The sequence below is a fragment of the Trachemys scripta genome, chromosome 7 (assembly GCF_013100865.1).
Source record: "Trachemys scripta elegans isolate TJP31775 chromosome 7, CAS_Tse_1.0, whole genome shotgun sequence".
NCBI classification, from domain to species: domain Eukaryota; kingdom Metazoa; phylum Chordata; order Testudines; family Emydidae; genus Trachemys; species Trachemys scripta.
The window spans coordinates 96327194-96352898 of record NC_048304.1 but is presented as its reverse complement, the minus strand read 5'-3'; the positions used below and the strand labels follow the sequence as shown (position 1 = coordinate 96352898).

General features: G+C 40.6%; 1 protein-coding gene across 1 annotated transcript in view; it reads right to left on the bottom strand.

The window, feature by feature from the left end:
* DNTT (DNA nucleotidylexotransferase) overlaps window positions 1–23273 on the bottom strand; it is a 152884-nt gene extending 129611 nt beyond the window's left edge. Inside the window, exons 1-3 of the mRNA XM_034776862.1 lie at window positions 23192–23273; window positions 18164–18182; window positions 7659–7833 (exon numbers count right to left, since the gene is read on the bottom strand). Coding sequence (XP_034632753.1) covers window positions 7659–7833; window positions 18164–18182; window positions 23192–23273 — 276 coding nt within the window. The remainder of the gene's footprint in view (window positions 1–7658; window positions 7834–18163; window positions 18183–23191) is intronic.
* Window positions 23274–25705: the final 2432 nt, after the last annotated feature.

Here is a 25705-nt window from a genome sequence, read left to right as displayed (position 1 = left end):
GGCTCTGTTTAAGAGCCGGGCATGGGGGCTGCCCGAAGCCTCTTAAACAGAGCCGGGCTGCCAGAGCGCTACCGGCTTCGGGCAGCCCCCGTGCCTCCGGACCCTGCGCCGCCGGAGCCTGGGAGAGGAAGTGCCCGGCTGGGGGCGCAGGGTCTGGAGGCACGGGGGCTGCCCGAAGCCGGTAGCGCTTGGGCAGCCCGGCTCTTAAACAGAGCCGAAGAGTCGGGGAGGAGCAGAGCCGCCATTTTCCCGGACATGTTCGGCTTTTTGGCAATTCCCCCTGGACGGGGGTTTGACTGCCAAAAAGCCGGACATGTCCGGAAAAAAGAGGACGTATGGTAACCCTATGTTAACGAGAGAATGAACAAGATTTAACAGTATATTGTGTGAACACAAGCCAAGCTGCACTAAAAAAGTGGTGAGAGTGCGCTGCAGAATGGGGAATACAATTCATAGATAAACCACAACTGGCTTATCTATGAACGTATAGATAGAATGAATGCAACATGTTCACTGATTTAACAAAAGAGCACTTTTTATGCATTATTCATGACTGTTTTTATTTCAGTCACTTTCAAGTGAAGATAGCCACTAGACACTTACTACCACAGCCTCAAGCTCTATTGATCTGTGTATTTAAACTGAGGTGTGACCATACTCACTTGGATGCCTTCCATCACTCCCTTCACTTTCTATCTTCTGACTTTAAATCTTGGGTTATCTGGAGTTTGGATACTGTGCAGTCAGTTACTGACCTGCACCAGTGCCTGGGTTCTGAATAGAATATGGATAACATGGCTGAAATTTTCCAGATCCACCCAAGAGATTTAGATACTCGATCATTTTAATGAGATAAGGGCATCCAAATCCCAATGGTGATTTTGAAAATCCCCCACTTCCTCTGGCTGACCTCCTCAGATTTAACATGTTTATTGTTCAAAACAGCAACAAAACAGCTTTTACCTCATTTGTGCAAATTTAGTGCCATACTAGAAATCTTACAATATTGGCTCAAAAAGGGGAGACATAAAAGAGTAAAAGTGATGGGTAAAACTGCAATTTACGGTGTGCTGTAAAGGGTATGGGAGCTTCTTAGAGGTTAAATCTCTCTCTAACTTTACCCTGATTTGTGAATAGTGTCCATATTTTGTTCACAGACTTCAAGGTCAAAAGGCACTATTATGATCTTCTAGTCTGACCTCCTGCACAACGCAGGCCACAGAATCTTATCCACCCATTCCTGTAACAAACCCTTGAGCTATGTCTGAAATACTGAAGTCATCAACTTGTGGTTTAAAGACTTCAAGATGCAAAGAATCCTCCAGCAAGTGACCCATGCCCCACGCCGCAGAGGAAGGTAAAAAAAACCCAGGGCCTCTGCTAATCTGCCCTGGAGGAAAATTCCTTCCCGACCCTAAATATGGCAATCAGTTAAACCCTGAGTATGTGGGCAAAACTCACCAGCCAGACACCCAGGAAAGAATTCTCTGTAGTAACTCAGATCCCACCCTATCTAGTGTCCCATCACAGGCCATTGGGCATATTTACCGCTAATAGTCAAAGATCAATTAATTGCCAGAATTAGGCTATCCTATCATACCATCCCTTCCATAAATTTATCAAGTTTAGTCTTGAAGCCAGATAAGTCTTTTGCATCCACTGCTCCCCTTGAAAGGCTGTTCCAGAACTTCATTCCTCTGATGGTTAGAAACCTTCGTCTAATTTCAAGTCTAAACTTCCTGATGGCCAGTTTATATCCATTTGTTCTTGTGTCCACATTGGTACTGAGCTTAAATAATTCCTCTCCCTCCCTGGTATTTATCCCTTTGATATATTTGTAGAGACCAATCTTATCTCCCCTCAGCCTTCTTTTGGTTAGGCTAAACAAGCTGAGCTCTTTGAGTCTCCTTTCATAAGACAGGTTTTTCATTCCTCGGATCATCCTAGTAGCCCTTCTCTGTACCTGTTCCAATTTGAATTCATCTTTCCTAAACATGGGAGACCAGAACTGCACACAATATTCCAGATGAGATCTCACCAGTGCCTTGTATAACGGTACTAACACCTCCTTATCTCTACTGGAAATACCTTGCCTGATGCATCCCAAGACCGCATTAGCTTTTTCCACAGCCATATCATATTGGCAGCTCATAGTCATCCTGTGATCAACCAATACTCCAAGGTCCTTCTCCTCCTTTGTTACTTCCAAGTGATGCATCCCCAGCGTGGCTTAGCTTAACCACAGATACTTTTGTGTTATTTTTCAGGGTATGCTAGTATCTTTCTTTTGTAAAGGGACTGCTCAGTGCATGACACACTCGGCAGAGGACGGCAGCCCAGGAATCTGTTGCTTTATTCAACATAGCAACAGAGAGGGTGAAAACAGACATTATCTAAACAGTAAGTAAAGGAGGAGTGGGGCATGGCTCCAACCCATAATAATCTGAGTAATCCAGTTAATCCCTTTATGACCACTTTACTACTTTCAATCTTTACAGGACTGCAGTACACCATGATATCTACTACAGTCCAAGCTAAATCTTTCAAATTTAATTACTGCATGTAAGTGCTGAAACTTAACCCCTTGCCAGCTGAGGACTAAATTTCCCCCCAAAAAATAATCAGAAGTTATGGATATTATTGACCCTACCACAGGCCAATTCATTCAGCAGCAAGGTCGGCCTGACACATTTTTATTAGCTACGTGGATCCAGCTGCATAGATCAAGAAGATGGAAAACTCATACTAGCAAGCTATGATCACTTCCAGAACTGTATGAGTGTGGGGAAGAGGAGAGGATGGGGGTGGGCTGTGGCTGGGAGCTCCAGGGCCTTTAAATCACCCCGGAGCTTCCAGCTGCAGAAGCTCCGAGGTGAATTAAAGGGCCTGGCAGACGCCGCTGCGGAGCTCCAGGCCCTTTAAATCCCCGCCCGAGCCCGGCTGCCGGAGCTCCAGCGGCGCTTTGAAGGGCCCGGGGCTCCCCAGAGCAGCTTTAAATCACCGCCGCGGAAGCCGGTCCTGTCTGGCATGGCGTACTGGCTCTTGCCGGTACGCCATACCGGACCAGACCGGCTTACTTTCACCCCTGGCCAGGAAACATCACTGCATCCCAACATTTGAGGACCCCCATTCCATTACAACATCTGCGAAGGCTACCTGACCGTGTCATTGATATCACTGTCAACAAAACTGATTGAAATATGATGATCAGGCTAGGTGCATTGAGGGATTCTTGGTTGTAGGTGGGGCAGAAGGCCTAATAAGTAGTCTGTAGAACAGAGAAATATTTTGATTTTCCTTTAAAGATGAGGCTTAATCACCACAGCTGAAGAGCCTAGGAAATGTAACAGCAGCTGGCAGCCGCAAAGGCTAATTATTACAGTATGAATAGCTAAGAACTCCTATCCGCTTAGTTCTGGTTTTTATATTGTGTCCATCGCTTCAGTATCAGAGTACCTCACAAGGTATTCATGACCAGAGAAAACTGTATTTTAAAGAGGTTTTAATTAATTTATTACCTAATGGTCTGTAAGCCTGTTTTTATTCCCCTTGTTATGCCCGGGCATGGACATTACCATTTAGTAATGCATTGAAACAAAAGTCTTGGAGGAACCCCAGCATCCCAAATAGACCAATAAAACCAGAAGGGTGAAATCTTGATTCTATGAAGGAAATGGGAATTTTGCCATTTGACTTCAGTGGGACAGGATTTCCCACAAAACTTTTACCCACTGCCATCCATTCTTTTTAGAAAAGGACCCTTCATGATACAGCCTGAGCTTGGATTTTTCAAATTCACATTCATTTTACATTTAACAAGACTATTATAATGGGCCAAATTTGTACATGGTGTAACTCCAATTACGAGAGACATGAATTTGGCCTAGTATTTTAATAAACAGTTAACCTTAATTTCATGCCTTTCTCATTCCTTGACGCAGAAGCAATACTGTACAGAGCCTTTCCTGGTAACATAGTCATGATGAGACTGTTTTAAATTTGCTGAACTTCTACATTTTCTTTTCTTTCCTGTATTTAAAATATTTTATTGTACAAAAGTATTTATTACTTTAAGATCTATCTAAATGATGCATATTTTAAGTTAAGTATTACACACATTTATAACTACATGGTACTGTTCTTATTAGGCTCTGCATTTATTTGTATGAAATATTTATACCCTGATATAAGTGGAAGATCTCACTTACAGAATTGGTCTCACAGTTACATAATGATCATACTTTAGTATTACTTGCTTTTTCAGTAAGGCTAGCTCTTCCAGAAATCCAGATAGAACCTCTTACTGTACATGCAAGAAAACTAATGCAGATTACTGTTCACTAGGGTTTTTATTGATATCTGGATAAGAAATTAAACTTTATCAAGGTTTATTTGAACTCACTCCCTTAAAAAAAAAATCACAGCCTATATAAGCATATTTTCTTGAAAATTTGAAGCTGTGGGAATTTAGATGTTGCCAAAATTAAACTGAAAGTAAATAATGGGGCATTTGGTTTAAGTCTGCATCTCGAATTTAAATACTCAACAAAGTTTAAAGTTTCGGTTTAGTTTTGCTTTTTTGAAAATTTTCAGTCAGTTAAGTTTAAAAGTAATCCAGAATTCATACCTTTATGACCTATCTCTCTGAGAGATTGCATAATGTGATAATTATATGGTATTGTGTTTTCATTTCTGATCTGCATGAATTTATTTAGAGCATTATCCCTTCAGCAGGCTCAGTGGAAAATGAGCAATAAAAATATAAACACATGCTACCATATTATTCTGAGACTGAGAGCAATAGTGCCATCTGGTGTATCCATTTTTTAAAATCTTACTAAACAGGCATTCTCCCATCTTAAATCTCAGAGACTAGATTCCGTATCAGGATTTGGTTTCCGGCACTGGAAAGTGACCCAGAAACCACAGTATTTCAGGGATACTTAATAGGTAGATCATTCTTCATATTTTAATAAACGAGAAGAAGAGGAATAAAAAGAAAAAATGACATTGCTGGTTCATTTGTACATATTATACACAACACTAAGCTATACACTGCAAATCTTGAGGGTTCTATTGTCCGTCACTTTCTATAATATAGCTCTACAGTGGTACTAGAGTTACCTAATCCTAGACCATTGAAAGTCAATAGACATCTTCACATTGATTTCAAAGGGCTCTGGATCAGGCCCCTACCTCTGCCAACATACGCATGTTTTTACTATATTATTCATAGATTCATAGATTCTAGGACTGGAAGGGACCTCGAGAGGTCATCGAGTCCAGTCCCCTGCCCGCATGGCAAGACCAAATACTGTCTAGACCATCCCTGATAGACATTTATCTAATCTACTCTTAAATATCTCCAGAGATGGAGATTCCACAACGTCCCTAGGCAATTTATTCCAGTGTTTAACCACCCTGACAGTTAGGAACTTTTTCCTAATGTCCAACCTAGACCTCCCTTGCTGCAGTTTAAACCCATTGCTTCTGGTACAATTAACCAATTGTACTCGATATAATACTTGGTCAGTCATTTTGCTGTGAGAATATATATATGTACACAAACAGAAACAAAATATTTCTTCTGTCATACTGTTTGAATATGAACATATAGTACTATAGTAAATGAAACAATGAATTCACACTACTGTGGCTCTTTTGGGTAATGTTTCTCACTAATTTGGCTCCTGAACAATTCAGGTATGAGTATCACTGCTGTAAATCGTCCAGTGGTACTAAGTCACCATCTAGAGTACACAGCTTGTAGAGATATTGTCAGGGATATTGTCACTGTACATCACACTCCACGGTGTGCAGCCTGCAGCAGTACTACAGAATAACACCATTTATTACTAAAACCCTGACTGCAGTATTACCTTATCAGCTACAGTGCAGTTCCAAGAGCGGTTTACTATGTCACAATCCACAACTTGAGGTGTCCTGCACTATTCATAAGAACATAAGAACGGCCGTACTGGGTCCAACCAGTGGCATAGCCAGGATCCAAGAGCGGGGGGGCAAACATAAAAAAGGCGCCTCCCCTTGGCTCCTCCTCTGGCTGCTCCGCACACCCCCCCCTTGGCTGGCTTCTCCAACTGTGCTGCCCCCCCATTTGCTGCCGGCCGCCCAGCTGTGCCCCCCCTCACTCCTCTGGCCACGGCTGCTGGCCACGCTGCGGGCCACCTTGCTGCGCCCCCCCCCCTCGTTCTGCCTCTTCCGGCCGTGCCCGCTGCCCCGGCCCATTGGCTGTGGGCCGCCCTGCTGCACCCCCCCCCTCGCTCTTCCGGCCACGGCTGCGGGCTGCCCTGCTGCGCCCCCCCTCGCTTCCCCGGCCGTGGCTGCCGGACGCCCTGCTGCGCCCCCCCTCGCTCCTCTGACCACGGCTGCCGGCCACGCTGCACAGGCCGCCCTGCTGCGCCCCCCCCTCGCTCCGCCGGCCGCGGCTGCTGGCCGCCCTGCTGCGCCTCCCCTCGCTCCTCCGGTCATGCCGCCCCCTCCCCATGGCTCCTCTGGCCGTGCTGCCCCCCCCTTGTATGCAGGAGATCAGCGCTGGCCGGCAGGCGCGCCACTTTTTAAAAATGTGCTGAAGGGAAGCAGCTGCTTCCCCTGCACCCCACTAGCTACGCTACTGGGTCAGACCAAATGTCCATCCAGCCCAGTATCCTGTCTACCGACAGTGGCCAGTGCCAGGTGCCCCAGAGGGAGTGAACCTAACAGATAATGATCAAGTGATCTCTCTCCTGCCATCCATCTCCACCCTCTGACAAACAGAGGCTAGGGACACCATTCCTTACCCACCCTGGCTAATAGCCATTAATGGATTTAACCTCCATGAATTTATCCAGTTCTCTTTTAAACGCTCTTATAGTCCTAGCCTTCACAACCTCCTCAGGCAAGGAGTTCCACAAATTGACTGTACGCTGTGTGAAGAAGAACTTCCTTTTTTTTTGTTTTAAACAAACAAGAATAGAAAATAGGGAAAAAAATACTATAGTCTAGTATCCTCTTCGGTACAGATCCTTCTGTGACACAATACAATAAAACAACCCCTGTATTCCCTACCATATTTTTCCCTCACTAAAGTACCAAGTCTGTAATAATATTAAATTCCAATCACTACTCCTTTACACACAGATTACATCACCAGCCTCTTTCACAGATTCTCAGGGGCACATAGATCAGTTCTAAACAGTACAGGTTTAAATGTTTGTACATTGTTTTGAAAATGCAAAATATTACAGTGGGAGTTATTAAAACGGGACATGTACCACCCAGCATAGTTACATTTACCATGCTGTCTGAGGTATTTACCATTTTAAGTATTTGTGGGAATATCACAAATACCATAGCAAAGGTAAATTCTTGAGTCAGGTAATTTTTTCCTTTAATAGCACCAAATTTATATGAAAGATGAATGGTATTATTTCAGTACTAATGCACCAGATCATGGTAACTGTGACTATCTCTAAAAGGATTTTCCTTTTAATTTATTAAAACAATATGAATTTTTCAAGCAAGCATTTAAACATACCAGTATTTAAATACAAATGCACAACAGCAAGTTTACACTGAAGCAAAGTGAGAGTTGCCTGATTAGCCTAACTTTTAAGCTTATTGTCAAACAACCTGCATTCACACTGAAATATCTGACTTACCACGAGTCGATGTTTTTTCTCTGAATCCACTGGTTTTCCAGCTTCCATGCAAGCCGTGAACCAAGAGATATCAAGGAGTTCGAACCTTGAACTGTCCCTCATCTTGTGTCCTCTCAGCCATTCCAGAACTTCAGCACCAGAATTGTTCTCTGCCACAATGTGAGTGACAGAATCACTATAAAGGGAAAAATTAAGATGAGGTTTTCTTTTTTCTGAATCCAATTGTAGATAGCTACAATGCTGCTATTTCAATATTGACATGCACTCCCTGAAAAATGTCTTATATATTGTATGTCAGAGCGCAGGAAGTGTGTGTGTTTTCATATCACAATATTTGTTTTCCATTCAGTGAATCTCGTTTAAGAAAAAAAAATTTTCATGACATCTATAAGTGCAGCATTTTCATCCTTTCAGCATTATTTAACTTCTGTAAGACACTGTTCTATTACACTTCTTTTTGCAACTTGGAAGATATTACACAAGCAATATTATAATGAAGAGGCTGGTTTATGTTACCTGCCAGCCCCGAGAAAAATAAAATTCCCACTCAAAGATGAGAGCTTCATAATACTTCAAAATCTACCAAACAGAATCCTATAAAGTTCCACAGTTGCTAATATTTTTAATAAACTTAAATCTTCTGTACCTAAATAAAGTACTTAAATGGCAGTAGCAAATGTGCACATGATAGAAATCGTATGAATTATAAATCTTGTCTGAAGGCCACCTCCTGGCTCTTTTGATGTCCAGGTTTAGTTTAGCTTAAAACTGAGTGTTTAATGTAAGAGAGACAAGGTGGGTGAGGTAATATCTTTTATTAGACCAAGTTCTGTTGGTGAGAGAGATCAAGCTACACTGTGTAGCTTGAACACTTGTCTCTCTCACCAACAGAAGTTGGTCCAGTAAAAGGTATTATCTCACCCACCTTGTCTCTCTAATAACGTGGAACTGACATGGCTACAACTACACTGCAGACATGCCAAACCCGTGAAAAAAAAACAGACATTGGGCTTGTTTTTGGCTTAACTGGCATGAGTTGCTTGTTGGCTAGTTTTTGGCTTGTAGCTTGTTGCTTTTGTTGTTGTTGTTGTTGTTGTTGTTTTGATCAGCTCCCAGCAAGCAGGGGCAAGGTGGGAAGAGAGTCAGGCGTGCACAGTGGGCCCACCACAGTTCCAGACTGCACGCCAGTGGGATCTAGTCACACAGAGTGTTGGGGTTCTTAGGGATTGTTTTGAAATGGGATTAGCTTGATTTTTGGCTTATTGTGAAAATCAGGGTATTTATTTACCGCATGAAAGTTGGCAACTGTGCTACACTGCACATCCTATAATGTAAGTCGCTTACTATCTAATATACCATATGATAGTTAGTTTTAGAATGTCATAGAAATAGGGGACCAGAAAAGTCACTCCAATATAATTTTACTTGCTGTATCTGAAGTACATGATAAAGAATTATTAGACATAGTATGAAGAATGACTGTACCTCAGCATCTAAAGATTATGTGTACTATTCAGTTATTCCATCCTTACACAGATATGTTTTTTGCTGTATGGGAAGCAACAAAAAGACCAAAAAAAATACCGTTTATGATTGATTTCTGGAAATTTAACAGGGTTTAGCCAACTGTATTTCTGAGTATGGTTCTGAGCATGTGAGAGAGATACCACATTTCTCATCACATAAGGAACTATCATAGGTACTCATCAAAATATAATGCATAGATGCTAACAGAGTCCTCGATTGTCCCTTCTGTTCCCATGAGTGGAGGGGACCCAGATAAGTGCAGCCCAGGAGAAAATTTCTCCACCAGAACATGACACTGACAGAGCTCCAAAGGATTTAAACATTAAGGCCGATGGTCAGTGGAGTGCCATCCATGTATGCAATGCATGTATTGCATGCCCCATAATTCACAAAACAATGTTTTATGCTAGAAGCATTCGAAAGCCCTGTATGTAATCAACCTGTTCGTGTCTTTTTGTTTCGCTGGGAAGGCACACAATACTCCAAGTTGCATCATGTTGCCTAGGCAACATGAATATTCAGGCAGCTGATTTCCTGTCTGGCTGTGCATCAGAAAAAAGTAGCTACGGCGTGCAAGTGTACAACTGAATCATCCATGATAGAACAGAGCTAGCAGCACAAACTTTTCTTGCTAGTTTGCTTGATGAAACCTCAGATACTGTATTGCCAATAAGTCTCTGCTTTCGTTTGTGCTGCATTACGTGACCAAGAATGGTGGTGATGTAGAATGTTTGGTTACTTTTACTGATGTTAGTAACAATCAATCTGCAGCAGGCCTTTGGCAGCATGTTGAGACAGTGTGCCAGAACTTTAAATTTGGAGACAAGTTGGTAGGTCAGACATATGATGGTGCAGCAGTAATTGCCAGCGACATAAGTGGGCTTTGAAACTGTGTTTGTGAGATGTCTCCCCGTGCACTTTTTGTTCATTACTACACTCATGTTTTAAATCTTGGTCTCAGTTTTGCACCAAACAGTATCAGAGAATATCAGATTTTCTTCAAAAATTTAGAAAGAATATCTGCATTTTTCCCTCCAACTTCAAAGTAGGCTGAAATTCTTCAAAACATAGTTCAATGGAGGCTGCCTTCTGTTTGTACCCGAAGGTGGGATTTTCACTAAGGCTTGTACAAACTGTTAAGCAGAGCAGAGAAGCTCTGACTGAACTCTTCAAAAATGTGGTGCAAAATCCAGCAGGCTGGGATGCTCAGTCTTCTTCCTCAGCCTTCTTCCTTCTGACCATGCTCAATGATTTTCAGTTTCTGTTTCTCCTTTGCTTCTACAGTGATATATTTGAAGTGACAGAAGGGAAATTTGACATTCTTCAAACCAAGATGTATGATATTGAATTTTGTATCAAGCAGATTTGTGAGACATTAGAGCAAATGTCAGAGCTAGTTGCACATGAAGCTCAGGAAAAAAGAGCAAGAGAAAGCCAAGCGACATATAAGTGTCTCTTTTTTGAGATTATTGACAATGTCAGCAAACAGTTAGAATCAGTCAGCAAACAGCTGGATCCAACAAGATTCATGAGAGTTCCAGACATTTTTTGGAGTTGATGTTCTCAAATCTCGAGAAGCATCTTATCTGAATTTTTGACATTCATCAATTGCATTTCGAACAGTGTGCTGCATACAACTCAAAAAACTGCAAGGAGAAGGTGCATTTGACTTGTATAGAACTATTTATATGCTGAATTTACATACTTGCTTCTCTGAGATCAGCAAATTGTCTGCCATAATTCTGACTATTCCCTACTTTACAGCCATGGCAGAAAGATCTTTTTCAACTTTAAAGAGCATTAAGGCATTTACATGCAACACCCAGGGGTGGCAAATGCTTGTCCAGATTGGCTTTTCTGGCCATTGAAAAAGAACTGCTTATGTATCTGCACAGCTTACCAAATTCCTAGGACTTGATCACTAAGGAGTTTCTTTAAAAAAAAAAAAAAGTAAGAATGGAATCCCACATTTGTATATTCTCAGCTTTCATTATATTTGACTACTAGTGTTTGCCAAAGCAAATATATTTGGTTTATTAATCGCTATGTATGTTAGATAAAAACCTTTTTATCTGGGTGAGGTAATATCTTTTATTGGACCCACTTTGTTGGTGAGAGAGACAAGCTTTCAAGCTACACCCAGCTCTTCTTCAGTTCTGGGAAAGGTATTCAGAGTGTCTGTCACTGCTAAATACAAGATTGAACAGATAGTTTAGCATAAGTAGTTAGCACATAATATTTGCAATCAAGATGTGTACAAACTTGTAAGCAGATCAAGGAAACTCGGACTGAACTTGTTAAAAATGTGGTGCAAAATCCAGCAGATTGGAACACTCCGTTGTTTTCTTCAGCAATGGGTTTTCTGACTGTGCCAGTATACACCCTGTATTCACACCTACACACTATTGTAATAATCTTTGTATAAGGTATGCTTTGTAATGTATCATTTGAAAACTCATAATTTGTGGGTCAGTATAATCCTGATATAATATGTGTGGCAACATTGTATGTGAAGTTATAAGATTTGCTGTATGATGTTATTAACACATGTTCCAAACCCCACAGACCTGCTAAAAGAGAAGTCAGCAAACAGATCTGTCCTAAGCAAAGGAATGTGTGCTTGCCTTGATTTGCATTTATCTTGCATTTAAACAAGATCATCAAGCAGGAAGGGAAACAAAGGAAGCTCAAACAGGTGAAGAAAAACAGCAAGGAACATCCTTCCACACAGATTCTTTGTCTCTTGGTTCTCTGTTGGAAATGTTTTTCAAGAAGGGGACTAGAATTATAAAAAGCAGAGGCAAACACCCCAAGATACTCCTCTCTCTTTCCCTGCCCACCTCATTCTCCATACCCTGAGAAGACAAAAGGAAACAGGTGTTGAATTCTGGAACAGGGATCCCAACCTGAAAGTCAGTAATCTGCTGGAGCATGAGGTGAGAATGTTTACTTTGCAACTAATTTAGTTTCTTAGGTTAGGCACTAGTAAGCATTTTATCTTTATTTTTCTTGTAACAATCTCTGATTTTTATGCTTCATTACTTGTACTCAATTAAAATATCCCTGTTTGCAGTTAAAAACTTGTTTTACTATTTAAATTGAAGTGTCTGGGTAACTATTTAAGGTAATAAACTGGCATATTATTCCCTTAAAGGAATAAAAGACTTAATATATTTGTACTGTCCAGGAGAGGGCTGAGCAGTATAGAACATACATTTCTGAGGGAAGATCAAGGACTGGGGGTGTGTTGGAGTCACTCTGAAGTATAACCCAGGCTGGTGAGAGCCAGTGTGTGGCTGGCAGGCTGCAGTTTCACACACCCACACACGCTCAGGGCATGGCCTTCATGCTGGAAGGCGGTTTGTGAGTAGCCCAGATGGAAACTATTACAGCAAGGCATATAAGGCACCCAAGGTTGCAGGGGCAGGGTGACACAGTGCCCCCATTAAACTGGTGCTTGATGACTTTCTATTTGTGTTTCTCCTTTGCCTGTACAGCAACATTTATGAAGATACATTAGCAGTTCCTTTAGCTGTGACACCCTGAGTATCTTTCCCAGCCACACCTGAAGAAAAGTTCTGTGTAGCCCAAAAGTTTGTCTCTCACCAATAGAAGATATTCCAATAAAATATATTACCTCACCCATCTTGTGTCTCTAATATCCTGGGACAGACATAGTCATAACAATATTGCTTAAAATCTATTTATCTGTCATCTAAAACCTTGTTTCATGCCATACTAAAAATGTCATAGCATGCCACTGCTGAAGGTGGACAGGGTCAGAGCAGGGAAGAAGTCACTCTCTGCAACATACTTCCCTGCTGATCCCCTGGATATCCAAGCAGGTAGCCAAATTTGTATAGCAGCCGCAGCAGTGCGCTAAGCACTTTAAACACAGCCCTGGAGAACTCACAATCAAAATGAAAACTAGCAAAAGCGAAGGCAAGGGGAGCAACAAGAAATTGAATGATGAAGTTAGGCATTTGTCTTGTTAGTTCCCTGGTTTTTGCTTTAATCACTTTCTCTCTTTTCTCCCTCCCCCAGTTCCCAGCCATTTCCTGATATTTCCTCTTTTATGGAAGTACCCATCTCTCACAAACAGCAATAAAAGTATGTTCACATCTTCTCTGATCTACTGGGAGTCAGAAATAATGGGTACTAATAATAAAAAGGCAAAGGGCCGTGCAAATTGTTCAAAAGTTACAAAGATATTGGATACTTGGATGCTTTGAGCACTGTAACTGGCGCTTGTCACTATTTAGGAAGGAGGATACTGTAAAAGGGGATTTCATCAGGTAGAGTGAGACAGCCTGATTTGATCCTTTTGAACAGGGATGAACAGGGGAAGGTTCAGCAATGCCTTGGAGGAGGACCCAAATATGATCTCTAGTTGCTTGAAAAAAAATGCTTTACAAACTATTTACACCCTGAGCACATAAGCTGCCAGCAGTCAAAGTCTCTACCAGGCCTGCTGGTATTCTCGATTACGTAGAGGAAATTTTTATCAAACTAGTAGGAAATTGTAAGTGCAACCACTCTAAAGCTCCACTGAAATAGTCACATTTGAGTGGGATATAGCAATTAACAGGTTAGTAAAATGCACAGCTGTGGATTGGAGACTGAAACCTCTAAGACAATGAAAAAATAGAACATGACTCTCTCCAGTTCAGGCAGGCAGGCACCTTTACACTAGTACTAACTCTACTGAACTCTCAAGGAAGGGTATAGAGTACACACTTCCAGCTCAAGCCCTCATATCTTTCAGCACAGAGCAAGATTCCATAAAATTTTTTTAAGATATTAGCATTCCACATCCCTAAGTATGGTTCAAGTCCCTTATTCACATCAATAACCCATTGACTTCACTAAGTTCAGTCGGCTAGCTCTGCCCATAAGGCCTGCAGTTACACCTCCTAAAGTACTGTTATTATGTGATCTTCCAATGTACTCAATGTACAGTGAGCTGTATTTTGAAAAGGTAAATTAAAAAAATTTCACTGTGGAAGAAAATCCCTTTTCTCATATCATAAAACTTGTAGAGCAGAGCGTCAGAAAAGTTGCCTATCTCAATTTATTCTAAAAGATGGCAAATCTAGGTGAGTCTATTGAGTGGGCAATATTATGTTTATTGTTATTTAACCCTGTTAAGTTCTCCTTTAATTAAAACTGTTCTGTTTTTACTTGTGTACAAAAATTCAGTTAGAGACATAAAGCTTCTGCTTCCTGTGGTTTATTTCACCTTATATAAAATATTCATATTTAATGTATTTATACCAAGCTGCAGATCTGGGAACTCTGCCATCGTTATACTCGCAGCAGCAGTTTAGTTGCTGTGCACCAGTTTCCTCTGGTACCTCTACAGCTGTGCTTGATTCTTGGCAGAAAATGTAACAAATTTAGAGTTTCCTCTAGCATTCTTGACAACAACAAAAATCAACAGTTATAGTTCTGTTTTTTCCAGTTGCAACTAGACTGAATTTAATCATACTGGCCCACTCCTGACAAACAAAAGTTGTATAATCTGTGTCCTCTCAGAAAGTTTGAAATTTTGGCAAGAAACCTCTGTCTCAAAAACCCACATAGACCCAAAGCTTTTAAGATACACCTCAACAGAGTCCTGATCCAAAGCCCTTTGAAATGAAAGGAAGTTTTTCTACTGACTTCAATGGGTTTTGGATCAGACATTAACTGCCTAATTCTATGCCATACCTGCCTGTATTTTGTTTTGTAAACTGTTTACATCCCCTAGTTTTCTCCTTTTCTGATTCTGCCTTTCAAGGTCACAAGATCTGGACAAAAACAACAAGGAGTCCGATGGCACCTTAAAGACTAACAGATTTATTTGGGCATAAGCTTTCGTGGGTAAAAAACCTCACTTCTTCAGATGCATGGAGTGAAAATTACAGATGTAGGCATTATATAATGACACAAGAAGAGAAGGGAGTTACCTCACAAGTGGCCTGCATCTGTAATTTTCACTCCACGAAAAGTTTATGCCCAAGTAAATCTATTGGTTTTTAAGGTGCCACCGGACTCCTTGTTGTTTTTGTAGATGCAGACTAACACAGCTACCCCTATACTTAAGCTCTGGACAGTTTACAAGAATGGGTGTGACAGGGGTATTTAGGAGCTGAGATTGGGAAGCCCCAGTCATGTTTTTCGTACATATTCTATTTAGCAGGCATTTTATACAGACATGAACAAAAATTGATTTTCTTTAAGTTAAATGTTCATGAAATTGGAGGCTGACTGCACTAAGTAAAAACAGGCATAGTGCAGGTAGAACAGATGCTGTGTCAGCACCCATACATAAATTTACCATTGACAGTACACCTTAATCCTCCGATGCAACGTCCCTGCTACTCCAGTACTGGGCCATTCTACACAGAGATGGCAGATTGTCCCAAAGCATACGCCAATGTCTAACACTCCCCAAGTGTGTTACTCAGTAGGACAGTTCAAATGAGGAAGAATTACTTAATGGAATACCAGAGATACTGGAAAGATATATTTCCCTATCAATCTTTCATGGTTTCTATAGAGGCAAATTCAACGTCTTCCTTTTCTTTTCAGGAATAGGCCACTACATTTAGATTCGTTCAACTACAACTGGATTTCAATGGGCCAAAATATTCCAGCAAATCATTGGTTGGTGTAAATCAGAATAGCTCAGTTGGTTTCAATAGAGCTTTGCAAATAGCACCCACTAAATATCTGGCTCACTGATTCCAATGAAACTATACAAATGAGTAAGAGTAAATCAAGTGAGTAACACTTGCAGGATCAGACCCTAAATTTATTTGATTTTCCATAGGAGAGAAGTCCATTGAGAAGTTCAAACTCATTAAACTTGACAGACTAAGACAAATTTGAACCATGAATCTTAGAGGTCAAAGATTAGAATATTTGCTTATGCCTGTATGCTGCCTATTGTCTTTTAGGATTTTCTTTCCTTAAGATAACATGAATTTATCTACTAAATATGAAATAATCACTTAGTAGAAAGAATAAAGATTATACACCAAATACATAAATAAATAAAATGTTAATCACAGTCACTTGAACAAATGCATTTATCAATATCTTTGTTGTATAGAAAGAGATGCTACTGAAAAACCTGACTGTTTTACCGGATTACCTCAAAACTGCAGTATTCCCGTGTACCTCTGCAAGTTTTGTTATAGTAAATACCTTGAATACAGCACATACTAAGGTTAGCTGTCAGCATATCTTATTTAGTTATCTAACGTAATCAACAAGTTTTTAAGCATCATCACTGCATATGATTTTCTGCTTACATAAAGATTTTCCTACCTTAACTCATTTTCTACCCTGAAACCTTTTCTTCTTGCCAGCTCCATCAGGAATGTCCTTCTAGTCACCCCCATTTTCCTCTCCATAATAAAAATTACTAATTCACTGAACTTTACTTCACAACTGCTGAGAGAAATTGGAGGATGCATCCCTTTCTGCTTTTTTCTCTGGGGGAACAGGCTTGGAGTTCTGATCTTATCCATGATGCAAGATAGTATTTTTCAACTTGACTGTCTAAATGTGTATTTACATTCACACTGCCAACCAATAGCTGTATCTGATGTCACCACCCATTGATGTTATTTTCTTCTGTTTCTCTTCTGAAATCAGAAACAGAAGCTACATGAACAGAAACATTAGTTGCTTTGCACTCTGAATATTTCTTTGAACTTACATGTGGGAAGAATTTTAACTACTCCAGACAGGTGCATATGTATTGAAATTCATTGGTATTGAATGTGGCCACTGCCTCTAAAGACTTAATCCAGATAATATTGTCATAGCAAATTATTTAAATACATTGTGCCAGATCTTCAGCTGGTAGAAACTGGTGTAGCTCCATTGACTTTCATTTTAATTTCTTTTTCTTTTTCAATTCCATCATTTTGTGGTCACATACATTTTCTCCAACTTGAAAAGAAAATTTAAAATAATCATTACTCTTGTTTTTACTTAGAAACTGCTTCTGAGGAAAGGTTTAAGTAATATCTCATGCTTATGGCTTATATTGTTTGGCACTCTTGTTATTTCTATTCAATTAGCTTTGGGGCGTGTTCTGGTTTATGTATTTTTGCACAATTGTTTCCTGGGGTTGTGTTTTTAACTTCATAAAACTTTGACATAAAATGAGTTTTTTTTTAAAAAGCAAACAAAAAAAGCACTTTGAAACAATATCACAATAAAATCAATCCCTTGGAAATTTAATTTGAAGGAAATGAATAGCAAAACATTAGAGAACGATTTTATAGACACTTTAAATGCGCCAGTAAATTGCCAGTGAAAGACTCTCTGCAGTATTTACACTGGGGTGCTATACTGGAGTGCAGAACTGTCTCTGCACTTCCTATCAACTGCTGGATCCCAGGAGCCCCAATAAACTATGTTATGGACACAGAGGGCCTGTACTGTAGCCACTATTCCCCATTGCCCTGAACCTTGTGCAGTCATCTATACCCGTGCAAACTGAGGGTACAGCTACACTAGAAGCTAGGTGTGTGATTCCTAGCTTGTGTACACAAACTCACACTACTGCTCATCTGAGCTAGCAACTAAAAATAGCAGTGTAGCTGTGCTAGCACAGACATTAGCAGCAGCATGGACTAGCTGCCCCGAGTATGCACCCAGGGAGTTCAGGTGGGTTTGTGCTCAAGGTGGCTAGTCTGTGCCATGGCTGTTGCTGCCGATGCTATCGTGGCTACGCTATTTTTAGTGCTCTTGCTTGCCACTAGCACAAGAACGTATACATGAGCTGGGGATCACACCCCTAGCTCCTAGTATAGACAGGCTGTGAATGAAGAATCAGGTCCATAGTATAGACATTGTTATTTCAACAAGGCAAATTGCATCCTCATTACACTGTGGATCATGTCAAACTGGGCTTTTTGATTTGAGCTATGCTGAAATATAAAGTCTATTGTAGGAAGGAAATTAAATAAAGTACGTACCTGACTTTTTCCAAACTTCCTGTGAAACAACATGAAAACATTTGGGTAAAAAAATAACATTTTTTGCATAATTGCAAACTCTAATTTTACCAGTTCTGCAGGAAATGTTAAAAATATCCCGGCTTGAGCATCTCAGCAATCATACCAGTGAGAGAAAGCAAGCAGGAAAATTCTGCCTATGTCATACCTGATTTTTATGAACCCCCAAGTGTGATTTGAATGGTAACTTTGTCACCATGCATATATAAAAATGTGTTACAGAATAAAGACTGTTTTCAGCAGTTATTGCCCTTATTTTAAAGTTTAATTATGAAAAAAGTTGACACTTTTCCCAGCATTGCCCCCACCTTGCTGTATCAACTGAGTTGTCACCAGTATTAAAAAAGAGTTATTGTTAAAATAGAAATGAGACATCAAAAAATTAAACTAGATGGCTTTTTCAGCTCTGGGCCCTTCCTTGGGCCATGATAAAAATACATATTTTAGTTCATAAACTAAACTACATTCATTTCTTTCATAGCCTGAGGATAACCCAATGGCCAAAATAGCAGATCTACTCCTGTTTACTAGTTGTCACATAAATGTTACCAAAACAAATAATTTTTGTTATTTTTAAACAAATTTTAATGTTTCAAATAGGGATAGATAAGTGGAAAAATAGACGTAAAAGGTTATATGTAAAAGAATTGCAGCGGGGGTGGGGGATTACGATGATCATGGCCTTAAGATTCTAGGCAATCTGATATGGTGGCATCACTTTTCTTTGCCAGCCAGCTGATTAACCTTAAAGCATTGGAAATCTCCCTTTTTACTACCTTCCCAATCTTGGTACTTTACTTATCTCAATTTCCTACAAAGAATAATGTATTTGAGAACAGGTTCTCATCTAAGTTAAAGTCCTCTTTCATGTTGTAATTAATTCAGTGTGGTTGAACATGGAAAGATAATTTCCCTCAGTGTAACAGCAAGATGCCCAGTGCCAGTAAACAATTCTTCTGGCACAAAGATCCCCCTTAATATACCTTGGGCCAGATTTTCAAACGTATTTAGCGTGCCTAAAGATTCAGATAGAATCCTAGTGAGATTTTCAAAAATGCTTAAGTATAGGGTTACCAGATAGCAACTGTGAAAAAACGGGACAGGGGGTGGGGAGGGTAATAGGTGCCTATATAAGAAAAAGTCCCAAAAAACAGGACTGTTCCTTTAAAAATGGGACATTTTGTCACCCTACCTAAGTAGGTGAGTCCCTACCTCCCCTTGCAGTTAATTTCTGTTTTTTTGTACAGCTCTTCTTTGAACCTAATGCAAACAGATTTATTTTCTTCTTTGTCTAATAAACACAGCATCAATGTCCTTCAAAGGTCTGGCAATGATCCAATTTTACCAGAAATAACTTCTGAATTTAACTGGATTTTTACCTCCCACTTGAATAATCCTACAATTTTACAATATAAATAGCTCTTGACAAGAACTCACGAGGTGGAATACGTACTTGGGGTAAGCAAAACACAATCCAGGTGGCAGTTGTATTTGTGGTTACTTTGCCAAAAAAGAATAAGCAAGGATTTAATCTCATGAGTTACTAAATCAAATTTAAAGTTAAATGGCATCCCCCTAAAATAGACATTTCTAGACTAAATGTTTGAATTATTTTGGTGTTATCAGTTATTATTTACATCTAAGTAGAGTAAGAAATAATTGTCAGCTCTAGTGGTTCTCAACCTTTTGGCATCCAAAAAATCATCCATTGAGCCATGATAGATCCCACAATCCATTGTGGCCCCCAAAGATTGTAGGACTGAGGAAACAGAAAGAAACAATGAGAGGAATTGGACGCTGTGTGGCGGTGATGGTGAGGAGTATTGAAGTTGGATTGGGCTCCTGGGATTTGCTTTATTCATTGGTGGTGAAATATCATGTCCAGAATTCCTGCCAATCTAATTTTGTAAATTACCCGGGCAGTGTGAGTGCCACTGAAAATCAGCTCGCGCGTGCCGCCTTCAGCATGTGTCCCATAGGTTGCCTACCCCTGTTCTAGTCTTTCTATATTCTTAAATATAGCTTATCACCTTGCAAACCTTGGGTTCATGCTGTGTCTCCGCGAGGAAGCAACTAGATTATTTTTAATGGTTTTCAGAAAAAAAAAATAAGCATGTATGCAAGTTGATGGACCTCTCTCACTGAAACACTGCCTGCAAACCACCATCTTCATCAAAGCTGTACAGCTAGAATCAATGTAAAACCAGGCAGTGAAAGTAGGGAAAATGTCAATACAATAGGAGACAGACCACAAGATTTCTTTCAAGGATTGAAATAATCAGATGCATGCATCCATCCACCAAGAAACCTTCTTGGGGTTTCTCTACACTTAAAACACTGTAGCAGAGAGCTGTGCCACTGTAGCACTTCAGTGTAGACACTACCCATGCTAATGGAAGGGCTTCTCCATTGGTGTAAGTAATCCACCTCCCTGAGAGGTGGTAGCTAGGATGATAGTAAAATTCTGTCTACACCGGGATTGAGAACAGGCTAACTCTCTGCCTTGCTCCAGGATGTGGATTTTTCACACCCCTGAGTGACACAGCTATATTGACCTAATTTCCTAGTATAGAGCAAACCTCAGATTCAACAGGATTCTTTCATATTGTTTGCAATGAACTAACAATTCACATGAAGTGGTAAAAAAGCTATGCTAGTAAAGATGCCAATCAAGGAATTGGCCAAATCTCTGACACTTAAGTGTAGCAAAGGAATTGCTGATCTTTTCACGGTCTAGGCTAGAGATGGTCAGAAAATGCCCTCCCATTTTCCTCCTTCCCACCCCCCATTGAAAATTTTCATGAAAACAAATTTAATATAATATAAAATCATTTTTGTCTAAATTTTCTACTGAAACATTTGAATTTTGGCAAAAAATTGAACCAGGCCTAGCTGGATCTGATACCTGTTGCAAATATAATATGTCCCTGAAGTTAAACAGCAGTTCTGGCATTTTCACATTACTGAAGGTCCAGTTTCAGGTCAGCATGTTGAATCCAATTTAGGCAAAGTTGTAACTTACTATGTTGATCTGGTACAGGTTATACATGAACATTCATGTCTAAAGAAACTATTCAATTTTTAACTCCCTTTTGCACTTGACTCAGGATACTTTGGAAAGTGACTGGTCCACTGACAATCCAAAAGGCACAACCACAAACCATACTGTACCTAATTAACTATGTGTTCAATAAAAAGAATGGGTGGCCTGATTCACAACTGCATTCACTTGGAGAAAAATCCACACAAAAGTTAGTTTGTCATGTTTTATTCTTCACCAGAGCAATGGACAATTGCCACATGGTTGTTACTGTGGTAGAAAGCCACCTTCCCAGTGACTTAATTTGGATTATAAGTAGCCATCATTTCAGAAGAAGGTTGTCCCGTTACCTGAGTCATGATACCATATGTGACTTCTTACTCTTCACCACCCATGGTTAGTGGCATAAAAACCACACAGACCACAGCACTGTTTTCAACTAAGTGCAATTCCTCTTTATGTACCGTTCCCCAAGAGCATGGCATACTGCACTTCACTTGCAAACCTGTGTGGCAAGTTGACTACAGAAACACAATCATAGGATTTTTAGAATAATGTTTCCCCCTTCCTGATGCTGTTCCTGTAGAAAAAGATGATCAAGGCCACAGAGTGCGAATGATACATCTACAAACATTGTTGATGATTTAAATGATTATCCTACAAGCGTCAATGTGTTGCAGTGTTTGTATCAATCACAGTAACAGAAATAGTCTGCAAGCAGTACCCAGTATGGGCCTAATCCTGCACTCCTTAAGCAGGTATGAGAATTTTAACTCAATGGGAGTTAGACCTGAAGCAGGAGTGCAGGAGCAGCCTGCCTCTGTAAAGCATAGACATGCTTGTTCAGTTCCACTTCATCTCTGTATTAATGTATGTTTTCATTGTGCCTTACCTGGTATTTTCAGCAGTTTGCTTGCACATAAACTAGATATTAAAATATTTTATTAAATGTTTTTGTTACGTTCCATCTAGCTTTCTTGTGTAAAGACAAGAAAATGCTGTGAGATGATTTTACTGAATAGTTGCGGTATGTTAATCTTCAAAGCACAGAGGGAAGAAATGCAAATGGACAGCATTTTAACTATTGACTATCAACAGAATCTGTAGAGTGATTTTTATTCCTTTTTTTTTTCCAGTTGCAACAGATATATACAATGACCTTTCCACCATAGTTAAGTACAAAACCCATGGATTCGTTTTGCATAGATTCTTTGAAAAGTGGCATAAGGAAGTGTTTAAAATTTGTTGTCTTTGCTAGATGATGGAACTTGGGATAGAAATTCAGCATTTGTTAGATACCTCTGTCTTATTTTTAAGCCCTTCTGGTCTTTATTTTTCTTAAGAGGCTGCTGTGGCTTCTTGTTTGTTTGCGTTCTGGTGCTTATTTACTGCTGAGTATTCTATCTTTTGTCAATGCAGGTTCTAAATGTCTAGAAATAATAGGTTGAGATATTTTAGAAATAATATGGAAGGTTTTCCCTCCTTCTTCTAATAAAGTTTCTGTGGAATAGATTTAAAACCCAAAACACATTTTTAAATGCATTGTGATATGGCTCTTTTTTTCTATTTACATTGCACGGTACAAAAGCATAAAAGGGCACATATATAACCAAAGTGTAAGACCTAAATGAGATGTGCTTTTAAAAGTTTCCTTTTCCCCTATTTTGCTACTAAGAACATAAAATGACAAAATAAGGGTTTTTTTTTTAAAAATTGTCTATTTTACTATACTTCAGTCATCTGCTTTGATTGACATCAGGGAACAATACAGCATTCACTATAGCTTCACACTTCTGTTGTTAATCTAGCTCTATCTAAATAGGTTGTTAATTAGTTGTAGTTGGTGTCATTATTAAGTAGGCAGCCCCAGACTGCAGCAAAATATTTCCATTGCATTAGAACCAAAGGGTAAAGTATCTGGAAGGTACCTATCTCACTTCATCATTTACCCGCCACTGTGAGGGCCTCAGACACTGGTGCAACTTGGTCCCTCTTATTCGCTGCCTGTGGCACATAATATTCTCGTCTCATGTGGGCTGTAATTCTTTGGTCTAATTTTCATTTTTAGATTTAGTGTGCAGGTGCTGGGTGGTGTCCCTGGCCTGTGATATACAGGAGGTCAGGCTAGATGTTCTGGTGCTCCCTTCTGGCCTTAAACTCTATATGACAAATTACATGAGTTAGAGCTCTGATGAGAGGTTCTGAACAGTAGTAGCCAAATCAGCAGCCATTATTTAAATGTACTTCATGTGAAGCTATTTCTGAAGCTAATGTCTTTCTCCATTTTCTACTATAACTCTGGCAAAATTTATACAGTAAAATAATTCAACCTGTCTGCAAACAGAGAAGCGGTTACTCATGCTATCATGGTAGAGACCAGAGTTTGAAATAAGTGCGATAGTATTAGAGATGGGCAAATCTTACAAAATACATTCCAGATGTAGTGGTCCCTCTGTCTCAGGCTCAGAGGGAGGCCACTCTGACTTGCTGCATCAGGCAATAAACAGAAGCTAATTAGCAGTCCCTAACCCAATCCTCTTTACTAGGGCAGACAGTAATTCAAGTCTGGGCTCTAACCCTCTGAGCATGCAGAGCAATAAGCAGTCTTTGGGCCCAAGCCTCCTGGCTAAGGCAGATAATAAGCATAGTCTAGGCTCTGAATCCCTGGGCACAACAGAGCAACAAGCAATCTTTAGTCTGAGCTTTCTGAATAAGGCCGGCAGTAACTACAGTCTGGTTTCTAACCCTCTGGGAAGGGCAGAGCAGTAAGCAATTAAGCAATGTTTTGCCTAGCCTCCTGGCTAAGGCAGACAGCAAACAGTCCAGGGGCGTGCAGCCAGGGCCAGCTCCAGGCACCAGCTTAACAAGCAGGTGCTTGGGGCGGCCACTCCGGAGGGGGGACGGCACATCCAGCTATTCAGCGGCAATTCGGGGGAGGGTCCCTCACTCCGGCTCGGAGTGAAGGACTTCCCACTGAATTGCCACCGCAGATCGCGATTGCAATTGCGGCTTTTGGGGCGGGGGGGGGGGGCTGCTTGGGGCAGCAAAAACCCTGGAGCCGGCCCTGCATGCAGCTTTCTGGCTGGGGTAAGCCACAAATAAGGATCAGGCTTTCTGGCCTAGGGTGAGTAGGCTGCCATCCCAGGGTTGGAGTTGGCAGCAGGAGGAGTTGGAGGACCCGGGCCCACCTTACTCCACTGGGTCCCAGCCCAGGGCCCTAACAGTTACAGGGCATCCCGACACTGGGTCAGGCGAATACTGACTTGTATTGCAACAGCACAACCTAATGTCTGGTTCCCCTGGGCTGCTTCCTACCACAGGCCATGGTATGACTCCATAGTCTGCATCTCCTCAGTCTCCTTGGGATAAGTGGCGGGCGGCAGTCCCAGGAACTCTTCCCCGCCCTTGGTCTCCTTTGGGAGCAGGGCCCCATACAGCTTGGGGTCTCATCCAAAGTATTGCAGAGGGCTAGAGACATCTATCTCCTTCACTGGCTCTGGCCCAACTGAGCTGAAGGGCCCAACTCTTATGCTTCCTGTCTTTCCTCTCTGCTTCTCACACAGGAGATGGGCTTGGCTCTGCCCACCAGGTAGAGTGTAGTGGTCCCTCCATCTCAGGCTCAGAGGGAGGCCACTCTGCCTTGGATTACCTGTGCATACTTATACATCAGTTCACTTTCAGCAATATTTGTGCCCCTTTAGTGTTGACTTGCACCAGCAACTGAATTTACTTATATGTTTGTGGAAAGCAACTTTGAAGTGTGCATGCTCAAGTTTTCACATAAGAAATGTGAGACTTTATCAAGTAACAGAGTAGCAGCCGTGTTAGTCTGTATCCATAAAAAGAACAGGAGTACTTCATCCGAAGAAGTGGGCTGTAGTCCACGAAAGCTTATGCTCTAATAAATTTGTTAGTCTCTAAGGTGCCACAAGTACTCCTGTTCTTTTTATCAAGTAACCTAGATATCCAGAATATCAATTTTGGAAAGAGAGATTACAATTTATGGAGAAACCGATGAATTGATAGTATGCCTTGACTGTGCTTACTTAGCTATATTGTGGTATTTGGACTGTAAGATAAGGAAAGCTTACAAAGGAGACAAAAATCTTATAATTGCTGTCATTAAGTGCCTAAAACTTTTGTGGTACATGACTAGGAAGAGCTGTTAATAAGAATGTTAACACAGGAAAAACACAGAAAACGGCATAGTGAGAATGAATCCATCAACCTCTCATCTCTGATACTTAGAAATCACACAAGAAGAATCAGACCAACAACTGGAAAAATCCAATCCATTTTGAGGATTTGTTTGAGGATTCTTTACACAGACTGCTTTCTTCATAGTTCAGAAAAACCCTTTTCTTTTAAGTCAACTCCCCAGGAATTTATAAAAGACTGGGGCCATATCATGATTCAGAGAGCATGACAATATGGTCACTGGTACTCCACTTGCACCCGGGGAA